The sequence below is a fragment of the Marmota monax genome, unplaced genomic scaffold (assembly GCF_021218885.2).
Source record: "Marmota monax isolate L192 unplaced genomic scaffold, Marmota_monax_Labrador192_F-V1.1 WCK01_AAM20220418_F8-fsc00038, whole genome shotgun sequence".
NCBI lineage: Eukaryota > Metazoa > Chordata > Mammalia > Rodentia > Sciuridae > Marmota > Marmota monax.
Genome location: NW_026692498.1, coordinates 13,610,612 through 13,632,310, shown reverse-complemented (window position 1 = coordinate 13,632,310; position 21,699 = coordinate 13,610,612). Strand labels below are relative to the sequence as shown.

The window sequence follows — 21,699 nt, the reverse complement described above, 5'->3', positions numbered from 1 at the left end:
GTACTGTAACTGGGTCATATGATGGATTCCATTCCTAGTCTTTTGAGCACACTTCATACTTATTTCTATAGTGTTGTTCTAATTTAATCACCCACCAGAGTGTATTCACTAGCATGTTCGAATTTTCCACCTTCATAAATACATTAAGTCAATTCCTCATAATACAGTTAAAACAATATATTGTTAGAGTCTGTAAACAAGTCAGGATGGCGCCTGGCATTTTGCCAGAGAAATGTTAGCGGCTGTAAACAAGTCTGGATGGCGTCTGGCAAAATGCCAGAGGGAGTGGTTTGTGAAGTAACACCAGCGAGCCATTAAGTGTGGAGATTCCTTATTGGTTGACTGCTGTATCTATTTTATGTTAATTAGATAAGCTGTGTGGAATGTATAAATACCGCTCTTATCCTACAATAAATGGCTCCCACTCCTGCTGTATCAATGTACACAAGTTGCTTGTCACCCTCCGGTTATTTTGCTGCATCCGGACTGCAGCAATATATAGGTGTACTCTTTCTCTCTCTCTCTCTCTCTCTCTCTCTCTCTCTCTCTCTCTTAATTCTCATTGTCTTGAGACTCTACCCAAACCAGATTTTATAGAGTTATAGAGTTTTGTTCTGGTAGAATAAAACCTTAAAAATTAAATTTCTGATTTGATTCTGGAGTTTCTAGAATTAGTTCTCTAAACTTATTAAATCCTAAATCACTAATGACTACTTTAAGTAATAAGGAGGGGAGGACAGTTTAGCCCATGTTACCATCTGGGAACATATAAACACAAAATATCACCATTGGATCTTCCTAATAACTCACTAAAAACAAATATTGGGGTTTTTGTTCAAATGTTGTGTCTCCCTTAAATTCACCTGTTGGGACATAACATACAGTATGATCACATTAAGACATGAGGCCTTTAGGAAGTGGTTAAGTCTCAGTTAGGAGGTGATTTGCCTCAGTCCCCATTATTTGAATTAGTGCCCTTGTGTAATGGTTAAAGGGAACTGACTAGTCACCTTTTGCCTTTCTGCCTTCCACCATATGACAACACAGCACCCTCCTGTTCTTTCACGCATGCTCATGTTCTTTTGCTGCCTCAACACCTTATGAGGTTATAGCAATAGGCCTTCATCAGTCACCAGGTCACCTGACACCTTGACGTGGGACTGTCCACAAGTCCAAAATGTAAGGGAATAATTTGGGGTCCTTAGAATTGACTGCTTCTAAGGTATTTTATTATAGAGACACAGTTGGATGAAGACACTATTTAGTTGTTGGTTTTGGATCGTTTTGTCACTCTAGTGAGTGTAATCAAATTGGCTAGTTACTGGAGAAAGTAGAAGAAAACTGGATGCATTCAGGGATTTGAATGACCATCTTAAACTCTGAATAAATGACCTGAAATCTTCTAAATCTGTCCTGAAACACTTTTCTGCTGTATTATAGAACTGAGACAACTGAAACCAAACCAACCCTGTGAGAAGTTGACTTAAATTGCCAACACACACCCCTTACCTAGTAGTGTGTGTACTAAAAAAAAAAAAAAAAAAAAGAAAGCAGTGATTTTGAAGGTACAGAATCCTGAAAGCTGGAATAGATAAGCAGGAAAAGCCTGATGAAGCTAGAGACATTGATCCCCTAAATTATGTTGAGTCTTATTTACCAGGATAACTCTTCATTTTGCCACAAGTAGAGTCAACCTGCCCATTTACGTCTGAGGAGATTATTCTCATATTGCCCAAGAAAGTTTAATGGAACTCTATATAGACCAAGAAAAGGTGGTTATTGTAGCCGATGTAGCAGTCCTGAAAAACAAGTCTGATTGTCTTCAGGACCCCTTCCCATTGCTCTTTGCTTTAGCTCTCTAGCTAGTTTCAGGTTCCAGAAATTCCTTACACAGTATGTTATAGATAAGGAGGAGGTATGCTGATCTACAAAACCACTACTTGAGTTTTCTAATTTATGTAGAAATAAGCCTTGGGCTTATGTATGGCCATAGATATTAATAGTATGGTTGTGTGAAAGAAAGAAAAATCTGAGTTAAGCCCAAATTGCTACTATAGGTCAAAAAAAGATAAATTCTGCATTAAATGTTGTGTGTCAAAGAGTTACAAGAATTCCTAAATTTCTTTATATTTGGATGAAACAACAAAAGGTGGTCTTCAACATATGAAGTAGAAATCCATGACACATTTTGGTTTATTTTAGAAGAAGGGATTCAAAACCTTAGATAAACTGCAGTGTCAGAATGGATTTGTTATTGTAAATGTGCTTAGCCACTTGTGAGTTGATAAAGAAAACACACCTTATACCACAGCAATGAGAAGAAATAATTTTGTAAGGGGAAATCGAAGCATCTTTTTAGAGCTCTATGATTACACATCCCTGTAGGCCAGACCTTAAAGTCAGAAGTGAGGCCTCTTAATCGGAAAATATTAAAACATGGGAATGATTGAATCCCAATGTGGCAGGGGCCAACTGCCAACAGCAAGATGTGTGTGATTAACATAATGAATAGCAGATTCAAAGTAGCAGCAAGAATAGTGGGATGTGTGTAATCCTATAGCATTGCTTTTCCAAAAAGTTAACCAGAAATTAGCTCTATTAAATTCTTTTCTAAAAAAATATTTTTTAGTTGTCAATGGATCTTTTATTTAATTTATTTATATGTGGTGCTGAGGAACAAACCCAAGGCCTCACACATGCCAGACAAGCTCTCTACCCCTGAGCCAAAACTCTAGCCCCTTAAATTCTTATTCGATATATATAAGAACAGATTCTAAGTCAAGTGATCAAAATCTACCTGATTCATAAGAACAGTCAAAATCTGTCAATAAATTCCCAGACTTAAGTAAATTTAAAGATCAAGACATGCTCTAGAGAGCTGCCAACCACTCCTGCAAGGTAGGCGGGCCTGCGACCCACCGGCAGAACAGGGGCAGCGGCCTGCTGAGAGGCAGAGCCACCCCCTCCCACCGCGCCTGCAAGGTAGACGGAACTGTGACCACCCACAGAACAGGCCCAGCGGCCTGCTGAGGGGCAGAGCCGCCTCCCACCCCCTGCGCCTGCCAGGTAGGCGGAACTGTGACCACCGACAGACAAGGCCCAGTGGCCCGCGGAGGGGCAGAGCTGCCAACCATGCCTGCAAGGTAGGCGGAACTGTGACCACCCACAGAACAGGCCCAGCAGCCTGCTGAGGGGCAGAGCCGCCCCCCCCCCCCCGTGCCTGCAAGGTAGGCGTAACTGTGACCACCAACAGAACAGGCCAGACCTGCAACCAACAGACAGAACAGGCCCAGTGGCCTGAGGAAGGGTAGAGCCGACCCCCCCCCGCGCCTGCAAGGTAGGCGGACCTGCGACCCACCGGCAGAACAGCTCCAGAGGCCTGCAGAGGGGCAGTGCCGCTGCCTGCGCCTGCAAAGTAGGCAGAACTGCGACCACCGACAGAACAAGCCTAGCGGCCCGCAGAGGGACAGAGCCGCCGCTCGCGCCTGCAAGGTAGGGGGACCTGCTACTGACCGGCAGAACAGGCCCAGCGGCCTGCCGGCGTGGTAGGCACATTGCCCCAATTGGAGGAGGGGCAGAGCCACCGCCTGCGCCTGCGAGGGAGACTTTGCAACTATACAAGACCAATATAAATATATAGGGGGAAAATTCAATAGCACAACAGTTTCACCAAGTAGAAAGGAACGCGAACAGTATGAAGAGACAAGGAAAGAAAGGACCACAAGCAATGCACGTCAACTCAACGTTAGAAGAGGTAATAGCTGCAGCAGATGGAATGTCAGATAAAGAATTCAGGATATACATGCTTCAGATGATCTGGAGTCTCAAGGAAGACATCAGACAGCAAAATCAGACAATGAAAGATCACTTCAACAATGAATTACATAAACAAATCCAAGAAGCAAAAGATCAACTATACAGGGAGATAGAGGTTATAAAAAACAAACAAACAGAAATCCTAGAAATGCAGGAAGCAATAAACCAACTTAAAAACTCAATTGAGAATACTACCAGCAGAGTAGAACACTTAGAAGATAGAACATCAGACAATGAAGACAAAGTATTTCAACTTGAAAAGAACATAGACAGCTCAGCAAGACTGTTAAGAAACCATGAGCAGAACATCCAAGAAATATGGGATAACATCAAGAGACCAAATTTAAAAGTCATTGGGATACAGGAAGGGACAGAGTTTCAAACCAAAGGAATGAGCAATCTATTCAATGAAATAATACGAGAAAACTTCCCAGACTTGAAGAATGAGACAGAATCCCAAATCCTAGAAGCCTACAGGACGCCGAATGTGCAAAATCATAAGAGATCCACACCTAGACACATTATAATGAAGATGCCCAACATACAGAATAAGGAGAGAATTTTAAAAGCTACAAGAGAAAGGAAGCAGATCACATTTAGGGGTAAGCCAATCAGAATAACAGCTGATCTTTCAACACAGACTCTGAAAGCTAGAAGATCCTGGAATAACATATTTCAAACACTGAAAGTAAATGGGTTCCAACCAAGAATTGTGTTTCCAGCAAAATTAAGCTTCAGGATGGAAGATGAAATTAAAACCTTCCACGATAAACAAAAGTTAAAAGAATTTGCAGCTAGAAAAGCATCTCTTCAAAACATCCTCGGCAAAACATTACAGGAAGAGGAAATGGAAAATAACAATGAAAACCAACAGTGGGAGGTAGGACAGTAAAGGGGGAAAATAATCAAAGAGGAAAACAAACCATGTTTAGTAACATAAATAAACAAATATGGCTGGAAGAACAACCCATATCTCAATAATAACCCTAAATGTTAATGGCTTAAACTCACCAATTAAGAGACACAGGCTAGTAGAATGGATCACAAAACAAGACCCAACAATATGCTGCCTACAGGAGACGCATTTGATAGGAAAAGACATACATAGGCTGAAGGTGAAAGGTTGGGAAAAATCATATCACTCATATGGACTTTGGAAACAAGCAGGTGTGTCCATACTCATATCAAATAAAATAGATTTCAAGCCCAAGTTAATCAAAAGGGATAAAGAGGGACACTACATACTGCTCAAGGGAACCATACACCAACAAGACATAACAATCATAAATATATATGCCCTAACAATGGTGCAGCTATGTTCATCAAACAAACTCTTCTCAAGTTCAAGAGTCTAATAACCCACAATACAATAATCATGGGAGACTTCAACACACCTCTCTCACCACTGGACAGATCTTCCAAACAAAAGTTGAATAAGGAAACTATAGAACTCAATAACACAATTAATAACCTAGACTTAATTGACATATATAGAATATACTACCCAACATCAAGCAGTTACACTTTTTTCTCAGCAGCACATGGATCCTTCTCAAAAATAGATCACATATTATGTCACAGGGCAACTCTTAGACAATATAAAGGAGTAGAGATAATACCATGCATCTTATCTGATCATAATGGAATGAAACTGAAAATCAACGATAAAAGAAGGAAGGAAAAAGCATACATCACTTGGAGAATGAACAATAGGTTACTGAATGATCAATGGGTTATAAAAGACATCAAGGAGGAAATTAAAAAATTCTTAGAGATAAATGAAAACACAGACACAACATATCGGAATCTATGGGACACATTGAAAGCAGTTCTAAGAGGAAAATTCATTGCTTGGAGTTCATTCCTTAAAAAAAGAAAAAAACCAACAAATAAATGATCTCATACTTCATCTCAAAATCCTTGAAAAAGAAGAGCAAAACAACAGCAAAAGAAGTAGAAGGCAAGAAATAATTAAAATCAGAGCTGAAATTAATGAAATCGAAACAAAAGAAACAATTGAAAAAATTGACAAAACTAAAAGTTGGTTCTTTGAAAAAATAAACAAAATCGACAGACCCTTAGCCATGCTAATGAAGAGAAGAAGAGAGAGAACTCAAATTACTAACATATGGGATGAAAAAGGCAATATCACAACAGACACTTCAGAAATACAGAAGATAATCAAAAATTATTTTGAATCCTTATACTCCAATAAATTAGAAGATAGTGAAGGCATAGATAAATTTCTTAAGTCATATGATCTGCCCAGATTGAGTCAGGAAGATATAGACAACCTAAACAGACCAATATCAATTGAGGAAATAGAAGAAACCATCAAAAGACTACCAACTAAGAAAAGCCCAGGACCAGATGGGTATACAGCAGAGTTTTACAAAACCTTTAAAGAGGAACTAATACCAATACTTTTCAAGCTACTTCAGGAAATAGAAAAAGAGGGAGAACTTCCAAATTCATTCTACGAGGCCAACATCACCCTGATACCTAAACCAGACAAAGACACTTCAAAGAAAGAAAACTACAGACCCATATCTCTAATGAACCTAGATGTAAAAATCCTCAATAAAATTCTGGCGAATCGGATACAAAAACATATCAAAAAAATTGTGCACCATGATCAAGTAGGATTCATCCCTGGGATGCAAGGCTGGTTCAATATACGGAAATCAATAAATGTTATTCACCACATCAATAGACTTAAAAATAAGAACCATATGATCATCTCGATAGATGCGGAAAAAGCATTCGACAAAGTAGAGCATCCCTTTATGTTCAAAACATCAGAAAAACTAGGAATAACAGGAACTTACCTCAACATAGTAAAAGCTATCTATGCTAAGCCTCAGGCTAGCATCATTCTGAATGGAGAAAAATTGAAGGCATTCCCTCTAAAATCTGGAACAAGACAGGGATGCCCTCTCTCACCACTTCTGTTCAACATAGTTCTCGAAACACTGGCCAGAGCAATTAGACAGACGAAAGAAATTAAAGGCATCAAAATAGGAAAAGAAGAACTTAAATTATCACTATTTGCAGATGACATGATTCTATACCTAGCAGACCCAAAAGGGTCTACAAAGAAACTATTAGAGCTAATAAATGAATTCAGCAAAGTGGCAGGATATAAAATCAACATGCATAAATCAAAGGCATTCCTGTATATCAGTGACAAATCCTCTGAAATGGAAATGAGGACAACCACTCCATTCACAATATCTTCAAAAAAAATAAAATACTTGGGAATCAACCTAACAAAAGAGGTGAAAGACTTATACAATGAAAACTACAGAACCCTAAAGAGAGAAATAGAAGAAGATCTTAGAAGATGGAAGAATATACCCTGTTCATGGATAGGCAGAACTAACATCATCAAAATGGCGATATTACCAAAAGTTCTCTATAGGTTTAATGCAATGCCAATCAAAATCCCAACGGCATTTCTTGTAGAAATAGAGAAAGCAATCATGAAATTCATATGGAAAAATAAAAGACCCAGAATAGCAAAAACAATGCTAAGCAGGAAGTGTGAATCAGGCGGTATAGCGATACCAGACTTCAAACTATACTACAGAGCAATAGTAACAAAAACAGCATGGTACTGGTACCAAAACAGGCGGGTGGACCAATGGTACAGAATAGAGGACACAGAAACCAATCCACAAAACTACAACTATCTTATATTTGATAAAGGGGCTAAAAGCATGCAATGGAGGAAGGATAGCATCTTCAACAAATGGTGCTGGGAAAACTGGAAATCCATATGCAACAAAATGAAACTGAATCCCTTTCTCTCGCCATGCACAAAAGTTAATTCAAAATGGATCAAGGAGCTTGATATCAAATCAGAGACACGCCGTCTGATAGAAGAAAAAGTTGGCTACGATCTACATACTGTGGGGTCGGGCTCCAAATTCCTCAATAGGACACCCATAGCACAAAAGTTAATAACTAGAATCAACAAATGGGACTTACTCAAACTAAAAAGTTTTTTCTCAGCAAAAGAAACAATAAGGGAGGTAAATAGGGAGCCTACATCCTGGGAACAAATCTTTACTCCTCACACTTCAGATAGAGCCCTAATATCCAGAGTATACAAAGAACTCAAAAAATTAGACAATAAGAGAACAAACAACCCAATCAACAAATGGGCCAAGGACCTGAACAGACACTTCTCAGAGGAGGACATACAGTCAATCAACAAGTACATGAAAAAATGCTCACCATCTCTAGCAGTCAGAGAAATGCAAATCAAAACCACCCTAAGATACCATCTCACTCCAGTTAGATTGGCAGCCATTATGAAGTCAAACAACAACAAGTGCTGGCGAGGATGTGGGGAAAAGGGTACACTTGTACATTGCTGGTGGGACTGCAAATTGGTGCAGCCAATTTGGAAAGCAGTATGGAGATTTCTTGGAAAGCTGGGAATGGAGCCACCATTTGACCCAGCTATTCCCCTTCTCGGTCTATTCCCTAAAGACCTAAAAAGAGCATGCTACAGGGACACTGCTACATCGATGTTCATAGCAGCACAATTCACAATAGCAAGACTGTGGAACCAACCTAGATGCCCATCAATAGACGAATGGATAAAAAAATGTGGCATTTATACACAATGGAGTATTACTCTGCATTAAAAAATGACAAAATCATAGAATTTACAGGGAAATGGATGGCATTAGAGCAGATTATGCTAAGTGAAGCTAGCCAATCCCTAAAAAACAAATGCCAAATGTCTTCTTTGATATAAGGAGAGTAACTAAGAACAGAGTAGGGTCGAAGAGCATGAGAAGAAGATTAACATTAAACAGGGATGAGAGGTGGGAGGGAAAGGGAGAGAGAAGGGAAATTGCATGGAAATGGAAGGAGACCCTCAGGGTTATACAAAAGTACATACAAGAGGAAGTGAGGGGAAAGGGAAAAATAATACAAGGGGGACAAAGGAGTGACAGTAGAGGCGGTAGAGAGAGAAGAGGAGAGGGGAGGGGAGGGGAGGGGGGATAGTAGAGCATAGGAAAGGCAGCAGAACACAACAGACACTAGTATGGCAATATGTAAATCAATGGATGTGTAACTGATGTGATTCTGCAATCTGTATATGGGGTAAAAATGGGAGCTCATAACCCACTTGAATCAAAGTGTGAAATATGATATATCAAGAACTATGTAATGTTTTGAACAACCAACAATAAAAAATAAAAAAAAAACATGCTCTAAAATTTTTAGATGTTGGTGCAGTATAATATACATGTTAATGGTATTTATTGTAATTTTTTTATTACATGCACATAACATACTTTCATCCATTTTATTCCCCAGTACTTCCTCTTTATCTCTTTCCTTCTTCCCTCAGGGTGGATCCCTTCCTCCACTCTGCTGGTCTCTCTCTCTTCCATTTTCATAAGATCCCCCTTTTACACCTCTGTTTTTCTAACTTCCACAAATGAGAGAAAACATATAACCCTTGATTTTCTGCATATTTTATAATACTTTATAATAATTCTTTATAATCTTGCTATTAATCTTTTTCCTTTTCTTATCCAAAATTTTAATGGTGTTTTATACTAGGGCAATTTTTACTCTGATAAGGAAAATAACTAGATCTTTTGAGGGCTACTCAATAATGGCTCTAAATGGACACTCAGATGCACAAAACATCACAGTGGCATATTAGTAAGAGGAGGGCACTTGTGCTTTGGGTATGAATTGTCCCCCAGAGGCTCATGTGTTGAATGTTTGGTCACCAAACTCAGCGATATTTACAGATGGGGCCCTTGAAAAGTGATTGGATCACGAGGGCTCTGACCTCATAAGTGGTTAATCTATCAAGGCATTCATAATTTGAATGGACCATTGGGAGGAGGTATAAACTGTAGACAGGTGGGGGCATATTTGGAGGAAGTGCACCACTGGGGATAGTAGCAAGAAGTGAGGTGATTTCTTTGAATTTACTGATGTGGTTCAGAAACTGATTTGTGAGAGAAGTTTGGAAAACTTTGAAGATGCAAGCCAGAGAAGACTTAGTGTGGAGAAAAGGCTGTGCCCTGCTGCGTTAGTGCATAATGTATAAAATAGTGGTTTTCAGGCTGTCCCCTGCTCTGAATAGATAGAAGAGTAGTTTTAAAACTGTGTCTAACCCTCACTCTATTTCATAAAGTGGTAGTTTGCCATTAGTTACTCCATTTTCAGTACACATGCTGAGATAAAATGACCCTACACCTTGTTTATACAAGTAAACAACCACCAACTCCCAGCACAACCACAAATTGATAATAATTTATATTTGCCAACTTATCAAACTAAATTAGGAGTACCAAATCAAATTAAATTAGCAAATTTATCAAATTAAATTAGGAGTCACAAATCACATCAGGAACACCAGACTCAGGAGCTTATCAACCTCATCTCCTAAGACCCAGAAAATGAAGATTCCTCAAGACTGAACACAGTCACACTGACACTGTCACCCAGTCAATCATCAGGAGCCTTGCCCATCACCACAGTGATGAACATTTGATTTCTTTCCCACTGGACTTTGGCACAGGGTGATTTTTTCCTGCCTTTGAGTAGGATTCACTAACTTCCATCCATCCAGACTCTCTGCCTGGACAACTCTGCAGAACTGATTTGTTAAAATCCTTGTCTGAATACCTACTGTGACTCTTTGATACTTGGCATTAATATCTTATTCTACTATGTTCTTGGCACAGGATCTTGCAACCCTGGGTCACCTTACTCATTTCTTAGTCTTTCTGTGAAAAATAAATATATATTTCACACAATGATATGCATTTAATTGTGGAACACTAGACACATATAAACCTGGTGAGCTTACCATCCATGTCACTCCAGGTTGTTTTGGATGGAACTTATGACAGCAGATTAAAGGACATAAGACTCCCATTGGATTTGGTCAATAGTTACAGAAGCGGGTAAAAGAACATTACAAGGTTGTTGAAAAGACTTGTGTCACCTTTCTTGTTTTAGAGCCCATTACCAGAGAAACACCAGTCATGGCTGTACAACTAGTGAAGATAAGATGGTTGTGGAAAACCTTGGCAGAAGAAATTGCCATTTGACCTCATTGTAGACTAAAGCATACAATACTATGTGGGCAGCTGTAACATGCTGGGGACTGCCCACAAAGATGTCTGATGTTGTTGCTGTATTCCAGAACTGTCTTGCCTGCTCTCTCTTTGGTGCTTATCAAGATGAGAGTCCTTATTCATAATTCAGAGGTGGGGTGACTTCCAAATTCAGTCTCTTCCCCCAATACTTGGGTCACAAGATAGTCCTAAACTGGGCAATTACAATTCTTTTATTCCATTATAATCTTAATTTCTAACACCTATTACACTCAAGTCACACATTACATTTTAGAGAGAGCTGTGGACTCTGATTTTATTAAATCTCCTAATTGGACAGGCTTGTCTCTGTCTCTTTTTGGAGGAAGAGTCCACTCTACCTTTGAGATTGCCTCCCCTTTTGTTTTCTTATTGAGAGGTAATGGCCAAAACATCTTCCCCTTCAGCAGTCACTTCTACAACTGTACCAGGGTGTCATTAGGTTATTGATCTATTTTCCTCTGATCTACTCCTGCTGCTATTAAGTCTACCCACATGTGTCTATGAAAAGCTTGGAGAGGTCCTCCCAATTTGGGATGGGTGTCACTGTTTTCTGTCACAATATTTCTGTCTCCCTTGGATCTATTATGAGCTGTACTGCTTGCTGGAGGTGTTGCCTTATTAATGGAGAAACAGTTGATACCATGACACAATAAATGGATGGAGGGGCTATGTGTTACACTGCAGTCCTCATCCTGGCAGCCCAAGTCATACTGTCCGGTCCTGGGAAGGGCTTTGAAAAGTAGCATATTTCATTCCCAGTATCCACAAGTAGCTTTGTAGTTCTTTCATATAGTCCCAGGTATCTATGGGCATAGAAATATCTCTGGAATTTGGCCACACGCTGTGAGTGACAAGAAGTAGCCAATCTAGTAGTGACCCAACACTGTCATCTGCAGAACTGATGTAAAGCTCCTGACATAAAGCTGGATGAGCAGCTATCAATGCCATTTTAGACAATTCTACACAATTCAATATAATTCCATCAGTTCCAGGGCCCCACAGGCAGAGCAGACATGCCTGTACTTGGACCCCAGGTCCACCAGCTCCATGTCTCTGGAGTGAGGTGCAGATCTGGATTCACCCAGCATAGGCTGCATCTATTGGGGCTTCCTCCATTCATTCCTGTTCTACCTTTTATTATATTTTCATTCTCCACCTCAGCTTATATGTCACTAGAAGTAGAGGACTCCCTGAGTGGATCCTAGGTCTGAGGGTTCCAGTTTTCACTAGTCACTCCTGCTGACTCTGGGCACTCATACTGACTCTGGGGATGTGATGTTCCCTCAATTTACATTTTAGCCTGCTATGGGCTCTGGGAAGTCATCTATAAATTCTAGGTACCACAACAGCCCATCCTTGCTCTTAACTTGTGCTAAAGTGGCATCTCTTTCTAATTTCAACCCTTCCTGAGTGGCTAGCTCCTGGTATGTGACTAACTTTATTGCATACAGCAGGGGCCTTGTCCCCACGGAAGCAGCAGCAATGCTTGGTCCTTTCACTTTTCTGTGACCACTTTGGACACTGCTTCCAACACTTGCAACACTCCTCTTTTTATTTTTAGGTTGTCCTTGTATTCATTGATGGCTCCAGCCTCTCCAATAGGGAAGTCACCTCCAACCACACGGAGACTTATGGCCAGCCTGGGATTTTCCTTTCAGACACCAAGTCCCTCCCCAATTCTGGAGTCAATTCAACAAGTCCCCCTGTGGAATCCTCCTGACTATGTCAATTCTTCAACCTCAGGGCTGCAAACACCCCAAAGCATACTGTTTACTGATCCCCCAAAACACACATAGGGACCAAGCAGGCAGGTTTTATTACTTACTCTCAGTGACACTGGGCCAGGAAAAAATGGAGGGCTGCCTTATGTCTACAAGCAGAGGACATATATAGGATAGCTTGCATGCCTACTGCACAGGTGGATTTTCTCAGATATTTTATGAGTATATTCCTTTACTGTAAAACCAGGATCAATGTGATTAGATTCTCTCCTAAAGACTGGAACTAAGGGAAGTGGGCAGCTTCCCTTCTCTGTTTCCTTTGTTATCATATTCTTTAGAGAGCATCTTATCTCACTGCAATCTTACTTAGGCACTGATTAGTGTTTCATTCAGTATGAATTTCAGCAAGAAACTTGTCCATATCTTGTCCATGTCCTGAGAATGTGTGCTAGGCTGAATATAAATCTGGTGGTGAACAATAATTAATCTGGGGTGGTGAAAAGTTTAAGAAACTACAGCATTCAGGCCAAGGCATGGTATTGCTGGCAACTTTTAGCCAGGTTTATAGCTGAGAGTCAGAAAGAGGAAGAGAGCAGAAACATGAAAAAAAATTTAGTTTGGCTAGAAAAACACATGTAAAGTTGGTACCAAGAAAGGTGTGGTTAGTGAAGACATAAGCACCATTAACAAAAAGGTAGGTATTTTTTTCACCAGAAGAGTAGAAAAGATGCCTTGAGAACATTTCAGGAACTGAATAGTGTAGAGTTCAATAGTGTAATGTGAAAACTTGTTTGAAAGTCTTTGCTATGAGAAGAGAGTCCTGGGTGCCCTTTTCCCACAGGGCTGACTAGAAGATTTTTCTACAGAGTTTGTTTCAGACTCCCAGGCACTCAGAGCCACCTGTTAAACTGGGCTTTGATACTGTTTCTACTGGTAGCAGACCTTGGTGTCTTCCACATGGTGTAGGTTTTGCAGGCAGAAACAATGTGAAAGTTTGGATCTGGGGTATCTCTCCAAAAAAGCTCCTAGTCAATGCAAGAATATTTGGAGGTAAAAATAATTGGATTGCGAGAACTGTAACCTAATCAAGCCATCCTACTTTGAAAGGACCATCTGGGTAAATGCAGGCAGGTGGGGTGTAGCTGGTTGAAATGAATCACTGGAGGCATCCCCTGGAAGGGTTTTTCTTCTTGCAACATCTCTCTCCCTACTCCACCCCTCTCCTTCCTTGTTGCTATGAGGAGAGAAGCTTCTCCTTACTACAGTTTTGTCCCATGATGTCCTGCCTTACTTTGGACCCAGAGCAATGGAGTCTCTCATCTATGGACTTAGACTTCTGACCATGAGCTAAATAAAAATTTCCTCCTTTAATTTGTTCTTTTTGTGTATTTTTTTTTGTCACAGTGATAAAAATATCTGACCAAAACAGAGACTGGTACCAAGAAGTGGGGTCATAGCTAAGACAAACCTGACCACATGGTTCAGAAGCTTTTGGAGCTGGTTTGCAAGAGGTAGTTTGAAGAGTTTGGAGATGCAGGCTGGCAGAGGGATAGAAATGAGTGAAACTTAGTGGGCAATTCTGGTGGGAGCTCAGAAGACTAGAATGCCAATAGAATTATACATCATGCTCATGAGGTTTCAGAGGATTCTATTGGAAATTTGACTAGAAGAAATTCATGCTACACTCTGGCAAAAACACAACAACAAACAAACAAACAAACAAAAAACTAGTCAACTTTTTGCACATGTCTTGAGATTTGGTGTGAGGCTGAATTTAATGGTGATGGACTAATTAATGTGGTTGAGAAAATTTACAGCAGCACAGCATTCATCCAGTGGCATGGACATTTCTGGTAGCTTTTATTTAGTCAGCTTACTGTAAGAATTGAGAGCAGAAAACAGCTAAAGGATTTTTAAAACTTGAAATTTGGCTGGAAAAGTACATACAAAGCTGGAGCCAAGAAGTTGTGTTTGTTGGAGAAATTACAGTCCTTAAGGCTATGCTAAATACTTTGCACAGAGAAAATAGAAAAGATGGCTTGAGAAATTCTCAGGAATTGGTAAAACAACATCCATTGCAAGCTCAAGGATGTAAAAGTAAAAATTCCTTTGAGAAGGGATGATGAGGAAACCCTGCTTGCAGAGTGGGGCTAAAATGCTATTTCACCATTCTGGGACACATAAGTACTCAGAAGGTGCTGCAGCCATGATACCAGGGGATCCATGCACTAAATGAGCAGGTGGTGTACTTGGCAGCATTCTTATGGTGACGGTTTTTCAGGAAAAGAGGATGCTAAAATTGAGGGGTCATGAAGGTTTCCACTGAGATTTCAAAGGAAAGCTCGAGAAACCAGTAAAAGTATGGCAGGGTTAGAGTCAATACCCTGAGAAGGTGATATATAAAGTTGTGAAGGTGAAGCTGGAACTGGGATGGAGACCCCAGGGATTAAGAGATGCCAGTAATGTGAACTATTTGCTGAGAAAAGCTGTTGTCTTCAGAAAAAAAAAAAAAAAACAACTAAAAGAAAACCCATATGTTCTGCTACTGGCAACCAGAGCTGCCCATACACTTTTGGAAGCACATTTCCCTACCAGGTGTTCTAGAGATGCTGTACTTGGAGTTACTGGACCGTTTGACTGGCTGGGCTTTGGTCTTGTGTTGGCCGTATTTCAATTCTGTTCCTTCATTCTGTGCCATTATTCCTCATTTCAAAATAGGAATGTTTACTCTGTGCCACTGTATATTTATAAGTAACTTGCTATTGGTTTCTACAGGGACTCACAGCAAAGACTTTGCTTTGAGTTTCAGATGATTTTTTTGACTTGGATTTGGGGTAATGCTAAAACTGTAAACACTATGGGACTCTTGAAGATAAATTAAATGAATTTTATATTGTGAGGTAGACATAAATTTGGGGGGAAAGGAGCAAAATCTTATGGTTTAGATATAAGGTCTTCCCCCCAAAGCCCTTGTGTTAACAAAGGAGTATTTGGAAGTGAAATAACTGGATTGTGAGAGCTACAACACAATCAGACCACCCTAGCTCGCATGCATTGACTGAGAGATAACTGTAAGCAGGTGGGGCATAGCTGGAGGAGGTGGGTCACTCAAGCTGTGCCCTGGAAGTACTTATTCTTCCTGGGGCCCTTTCCTTTCTCTCTGCTTCCTTGCTGCCATGAAGGGAGGGTTTCTCTTTGCTGTGCTCTTCCCCCGTGATGTTCTGCCTCACTATGAGCCCAGAGTGAAGGAGTCAGCTGTCTATGAATTGAGACCTCTGAAACCTTGAGCCCCAAATAACCTTTTTCTCCTCTAAATTGTTCTTTGGGGGTTCTTTTGATCACACTTATGCAAAAGCTGATGGATGAAAATGGACTTGGTTCAATGGCTGGAGATATTCTACCAAGGGAGCTTACATAGATTCTAGTGAACTACAAGTCAATTTTTCCATTTTCTCATTGGGATTATCATTCATCTGAATCATCCATTGAATAAAAATTTTGCATTTCTTATTATTGTTTAATCATGACTAACATGATAACACTAAGCCACTGTTTCATAGAGATAAGGAAGATTCCACCAGGAATACAAGAGATCCCTTAGGGTTGTCTTAGTGTTATCATTCCCAGTGATTAAGTTGAATGGGAAACTATGACAACTCAATTAAAGAAAGCTAGTAATGTTCTTGGCCCTTCGGGAATGGAGATTTAGATCACCCCTACATGTTAAGAACTATAAACAAATGAAATGTTCACTGAAGGAAAGAAAATAAGAGAATGGGTAGTGGAACTAGGTATTTAGAACACCAGTTATATTCCCATGAGAAGTTAAAATTAAGAATACAGTCATGAGTACTTCTTCTTACGTTGTTTATGAGCATATGTGTGCTGTTTGAAATATATTTATTTTCCCCTCTCTCTTATCCCATGATCATGAATCACTTGATGTGCTCACTTTAGTTCATAGTATTTAAGTACAATGTTATTATATTTACATAACAGTTATGGGATATCAATAGTAAGTGTAAACATCATCCAAATTATTGGCATCCTGTGGTGAGGAGAGATCAGTATGTGTTTGCTTATACTCAGGACATTATATTATGTTAGGTGGGCGAATTGCCTTGTTATTGCCTTATTTGGAAGTAAAGTATGTTTTAAAGAAATGTGTATCAGTGCCAAGTCAACACATGTAGGACTTGTGATGATTAATTTTAATTCATCAACCTAGGAAGTGTTTTGAAATGCTATTAACATTTAAGCCAGTGAAACTTGAGTTGGGCAAAGTATGGATGAGTCTCATCCAATGACTGAGGATCTCAACGTAACATAACCACTTGCTTCCTGAATTACAAGGAATTCTCCAACAACTACCTTTAGAGTGATTGCACCATCAGCTCTGTGGAAGTCTTCTTGAGGCTTCAGACCTGAAATACACAATTAGTTCTAGTAAGTCTTTCTTTGCTGGCCAACACTGCAGACCTGGATCTGCCAGTCTCCATAATTGTAAGAATGCATTCCTCATAAAGTATCTCTCTCTCTCTTTTCTATCTATTTCACTCACACACACACACACACACACACACACACACACCCCTGTTTCTATGGAGAACACTAACTAATAAAACTACTGGGAAAATTTATACATGAATGGTATAGGAATTAAAAGGTGCATGACAAAAGCAATTCACACAAAAGGAAGTTGTAGCAGAACATCTGAGGAGCAAGAACATACGATGGATCAAAAACAGAAAAACTACAGCAGTTCTTTATTATCATTTATTACTGAACTATAAGTAAATGAAACTTTTCAATAAGGTAGACAATGGAAGAATGGATTTGAAAGGATGATTAAACTGTGCAATACTTACAAAAGAGCTGCTTATATACAAAGACACAAATAGCATGAAAATGAAAGGATGGAAAAATATTCACTCATTATCTGCTCCTGGAAAACAAAAGAAGTTATTATATGACAAAATAGGCTTTAAGAAAAAATATGTTAGAAGAGAAAAATAAACAATATATCTGGAGGCGCCAGTTATTGAAGAGAATATTATTAAAAACAAATATGATGGACATTATTACCCTGGGTCCACGTATGACTGACTGCACATGTGGTGCAATGCTACATTGTGTACAATCAGAGAAATGAAAAGTTGTGCTGCAATTGTGTATAATGAATAAAAATGCATTCTGCTGTCATATATATCTAATTAAAATAAATAAATTAATTTAAAAAATAGTCATCTATCATCTGGTTCTCAAAATATATGGAGAAATGTAAACAAAATTAAAAGGAGATCTAGACCATTTCTATAGTAGTAGACTTTATTATGTGACTTTTAATAATGAATAAAATAGCTAGAAAGAGGATCAAGATAAAATAGAGAATATGAGTAACATCATAATCCAAAAAGTCTTAACAGACATACAGAGTCTTCTGTCCAAGAACTGCTTATTCTGAGTTGCACGTGAAACATTCCCTAGGGCAAACTATATCTTAGGCTAAAAATATATTCTCAATAAACATAGGAAGATTTAAATCACAGAAAACATCTTCACCCGCCACAATGCAATTGAAGTAAAAATCAATAACAAGAAAAATTTTAGTATTCCCACATGTAAGAATACGTTATAATCAATGAGTAAAAAATGGAAGGAAAGAAATTATAAAATAATTTGAGACAAACAGAAGCAAAACAACAAAAAAGTAGATTTTGGCAGAAGCAGAAGTTTGTCATGGTAAGTGTCTATGTTAAAATTAGAGTGATCTCAAGGAAGTAAGCTGACTTCAAAGTTGAAGAAAATATTATTATAAAGTGAAAGCTTAAACTGAAAGTATCAAAGAAAGAAAATAAAGATTAGATCAGAGTAAATAAATAAGATGTAAAATAAGAATAGGTATAATCAATAAAACCAAATATTGATTGTGTGGACAAAAAAGGACAAAACTTTGAAGACTGTGAAAAAAGAGAGAAAATTCAAATTAACAAAGTCATAAATAAAACTGAGAATATAACCTCTGACCCTATTTATCCAAGAACCAAGTGAATTTTGTGAATAGCTCTATAACAATATATTGGAAAACACTGAAAAATACAGATTCCTGAAAATAACCACACAAGCAAAATGGACTATAATAAAGAACTCTGAATATACTCATAAAAACTGCAGATAATCAATTAGTAAAAATAATATTCCAACAAAGCAAACCCCAGGAGCAGATAGTTTCTATTTGCCTTCTCCAAAACTAACATATAATTGTGATGTATCATGATGACATGGAAGAGACTACATGTTTTGGCTGCTTTCTATGGTTGCTATAACTGTATTGCATATATGAAGTTTAGACAGCACATATGAATTCTTTCACAGAAACCAGAAGCTTGAAACCATCTTCCTGAGCTGTGACCAGTGTGTCATCAGAGTCTTGGTCTCTACATCATCTCTAGGTGAAACTCCCACATTCACACCTTCCACCTTGAGGTGGCGGCTACCATCAATGGTAACATCCCCTGCATCCATGGTCTTGTTGCCAACTCCCCTTTTTCTGTGGTCATGTTTTTCTGACTTTCTTTCATAATATGCATGGGATTGGCTTTAAGGCATGCATGGTTAATTTCAATGGCTTCTCAGTCCTAAAAGTCTCAGTTAATCATACCTGCATAGTTAGTTCCTGTGTGCCAGGTAGAATAACTGAAAAAAGGTTTTAGAAAACAGCACTTGACTAATTATAAGGCCAATATGGAGCTTGTCAGTGTTCCATATGCCAGTCACACTATGCACCGTGTTTGAATTTTTCCACCAATGCATAATAATTTCAAAATTAAAGACCATGAAATATGTGCCACATCACATGGAAAATATCATAAAGAAATGAGTTCAGGTACTATGCATCTCAAAAAAGTTAAAAGCAGAATCATAAAGATTATTTTGCCTTTAAAACTGTCTTTGTGAATGCGCTCTTGACCTCCTTGTTCCTCAGGCTGTAGACCATAGGGTTCAGCATGGGGATGACCATAGTGTAGAACACAGATATGATTTTGTCAGTGTCCATGGAGTGACTGGAGCTGGGCTGTAAGTACATGAAGATTAGAGTCCCATAGAAAATGGAGACTGCAGTGAAGTGGGAGGCACAGGTGGACAGAGCCTTCCTATGTCCTGTATCTGAGCGCATCTTCAGGATTGTGATGAAAATGAATACGTAGGATATTATGATAACTATAACACCAAAAAATATATTGAAGCTGGCTACATAAATAAGAACCAGCTCATTAACATGTCTCTCCGAGCAGGACAGAACCATGACTGCTGGAATTTCACAGAAAAAGTGATGGACCACATTGGAAAGACAGAACACAAGACTGAACGTGTTCCCAGTGTGGATGGAGGCATTCAGGAAACCAATGACATAACAGCCTAAGATCAGCCACATACACATACTTGTTGTCATGGTGGTGGTGTAGTGCAGGGGCTTGCACACTGCTGCATAGCGATCATAGGCCATTGAGCACAAGAGGAAATTTTCAACAGTAGCCGAGACTACAAAAAAGAACATCTGAGCAGCACAAGCATTGTAGGAGATGACCTTGTCTCCAAGAAGGAGGCCAGTCATGACCTTGGGAGTGACAGCTGAAGAGTAGCACAAGTCCACCAGAGACAGGTTACCCAGAAAAAAGTACATGGGAGTATGGAGACGGGAGTCCAAGACAATCAACAGGATCATCCCCAGGTTCCCAACCAGAGTGATGGTGTAGATGAGGAGGAAGGTCACAAAGAGGGGGACTTGTAGATCTGGGTCATTGGTCAGTCCCAGAAGGATGAACTCTGTCACTTCTGTCCTGTTCTCCATCTATGTTATCTGAAGAAGACAGTGAAATTCTACAGCATGAGAAAAATGAAAAGAATGATAAGGAAATTATAGTGAACTTGGGAAGTATGCATATCCTATGTAGTCTTTCAAAAACTTGCATGCTAAAAATTCTTCAGAAAAAGCATTGAACTTAAAACCGTGTTTGGGAAAAAAACAAACAAACCGTGTTTGGCGTACAAGTTATATATATAATTATTTGTGACAAATTATATATAATTGTATATGTAACAGGGTGACATACTGTCAAATTGAGGAACATTAATGAATTATGAACATAATTTTTAAAATTTTAATGCTATTTAAACTGTGATTAGATAATTACTACCCTTTGGAAAATAACATAAGGGTAGGTACATCTCTCCAACCATATACTTCTGCTGAGCTGTCAAAGCTGGCCCTTCCATGTTTCTCACTGACCTACAACTGCTCTAGACATATCAGATGTGTATTCATTGTTTCCTCTCAATAATATTAGGAGTTTGGTTGGTTGCAATATTCATGCAAATTATGAAGCAAGAGAGGCTTGGATCACAGCTCTAGACGAACTCTATTCAGCGTGCAGAAGTGATTTTGTGAGAAGCCATGCCATCAGATTTAGCAGACATAGAGTTTGGGTTCTAGTAAGAAACTCACATCAAACCTACCATTAACCACTAAGAATCACCAATCCTAACACAACTATCCTGAGCACATTATGTCCATCTGCATAGTGAATATCATAAGGAGGACTATTATGAGGTATCATGGTGGGAATCAAATAAGATATGCAGAAAAGACAACAAAATACTGGGTGTAATCACAGTCTGTTGAGTGTAGCTATCATGTTCTTATTAGGATGGGATCATGGTCTTTATCTTGATTTGATGGAGGGCATGCTCACATGCAGACTTCAGTTGTGGGTGAGTTTGAAGTTTTGAAGCTTCTCTCCCCAAATAGCATTTCTCCCACACTAAGTCCACTGACATTTTGTGATCTCTCCACTGACATTCTGTCCTTGCCCCAAGCATGTGACTGATGCTCCTGTAATTTCAATGGGCCACACTCTTAAAATTTCAACAGATGAATAGATAAAAACATGGTGTATATGTGTGTGTGTGTGTGTGTGTATAAATGAATATTACTCAGCCTTAAAAAACAATGAAAT

At 39.1% G+C, this 21,699-nt stretch overlaps 1 protein-coding gene across 1 annotated transcript; it reads right to left on the bottom strand.

The window, feature by feature from the left end:
• Positions 1–19,610: 19,610 nt before the first annotated feature.
• LOC124092796 (olfactory receptor 5B3-like) lies at positions 19,611–20,537 on the bottom strand. The gene has a single exon (XM_046444604.1). The coding sequence runs from the start codon at positions 20,532–20,534 to the stop codon at positions 19,611–19,613; it is 924 nt and encodes a 307-aa protein (XP_046300560.1). The 5' UTR covers positions 20,535–20,537.
• Positions 20,538–21,699: the final 1,162 nt, after the last annotated feature.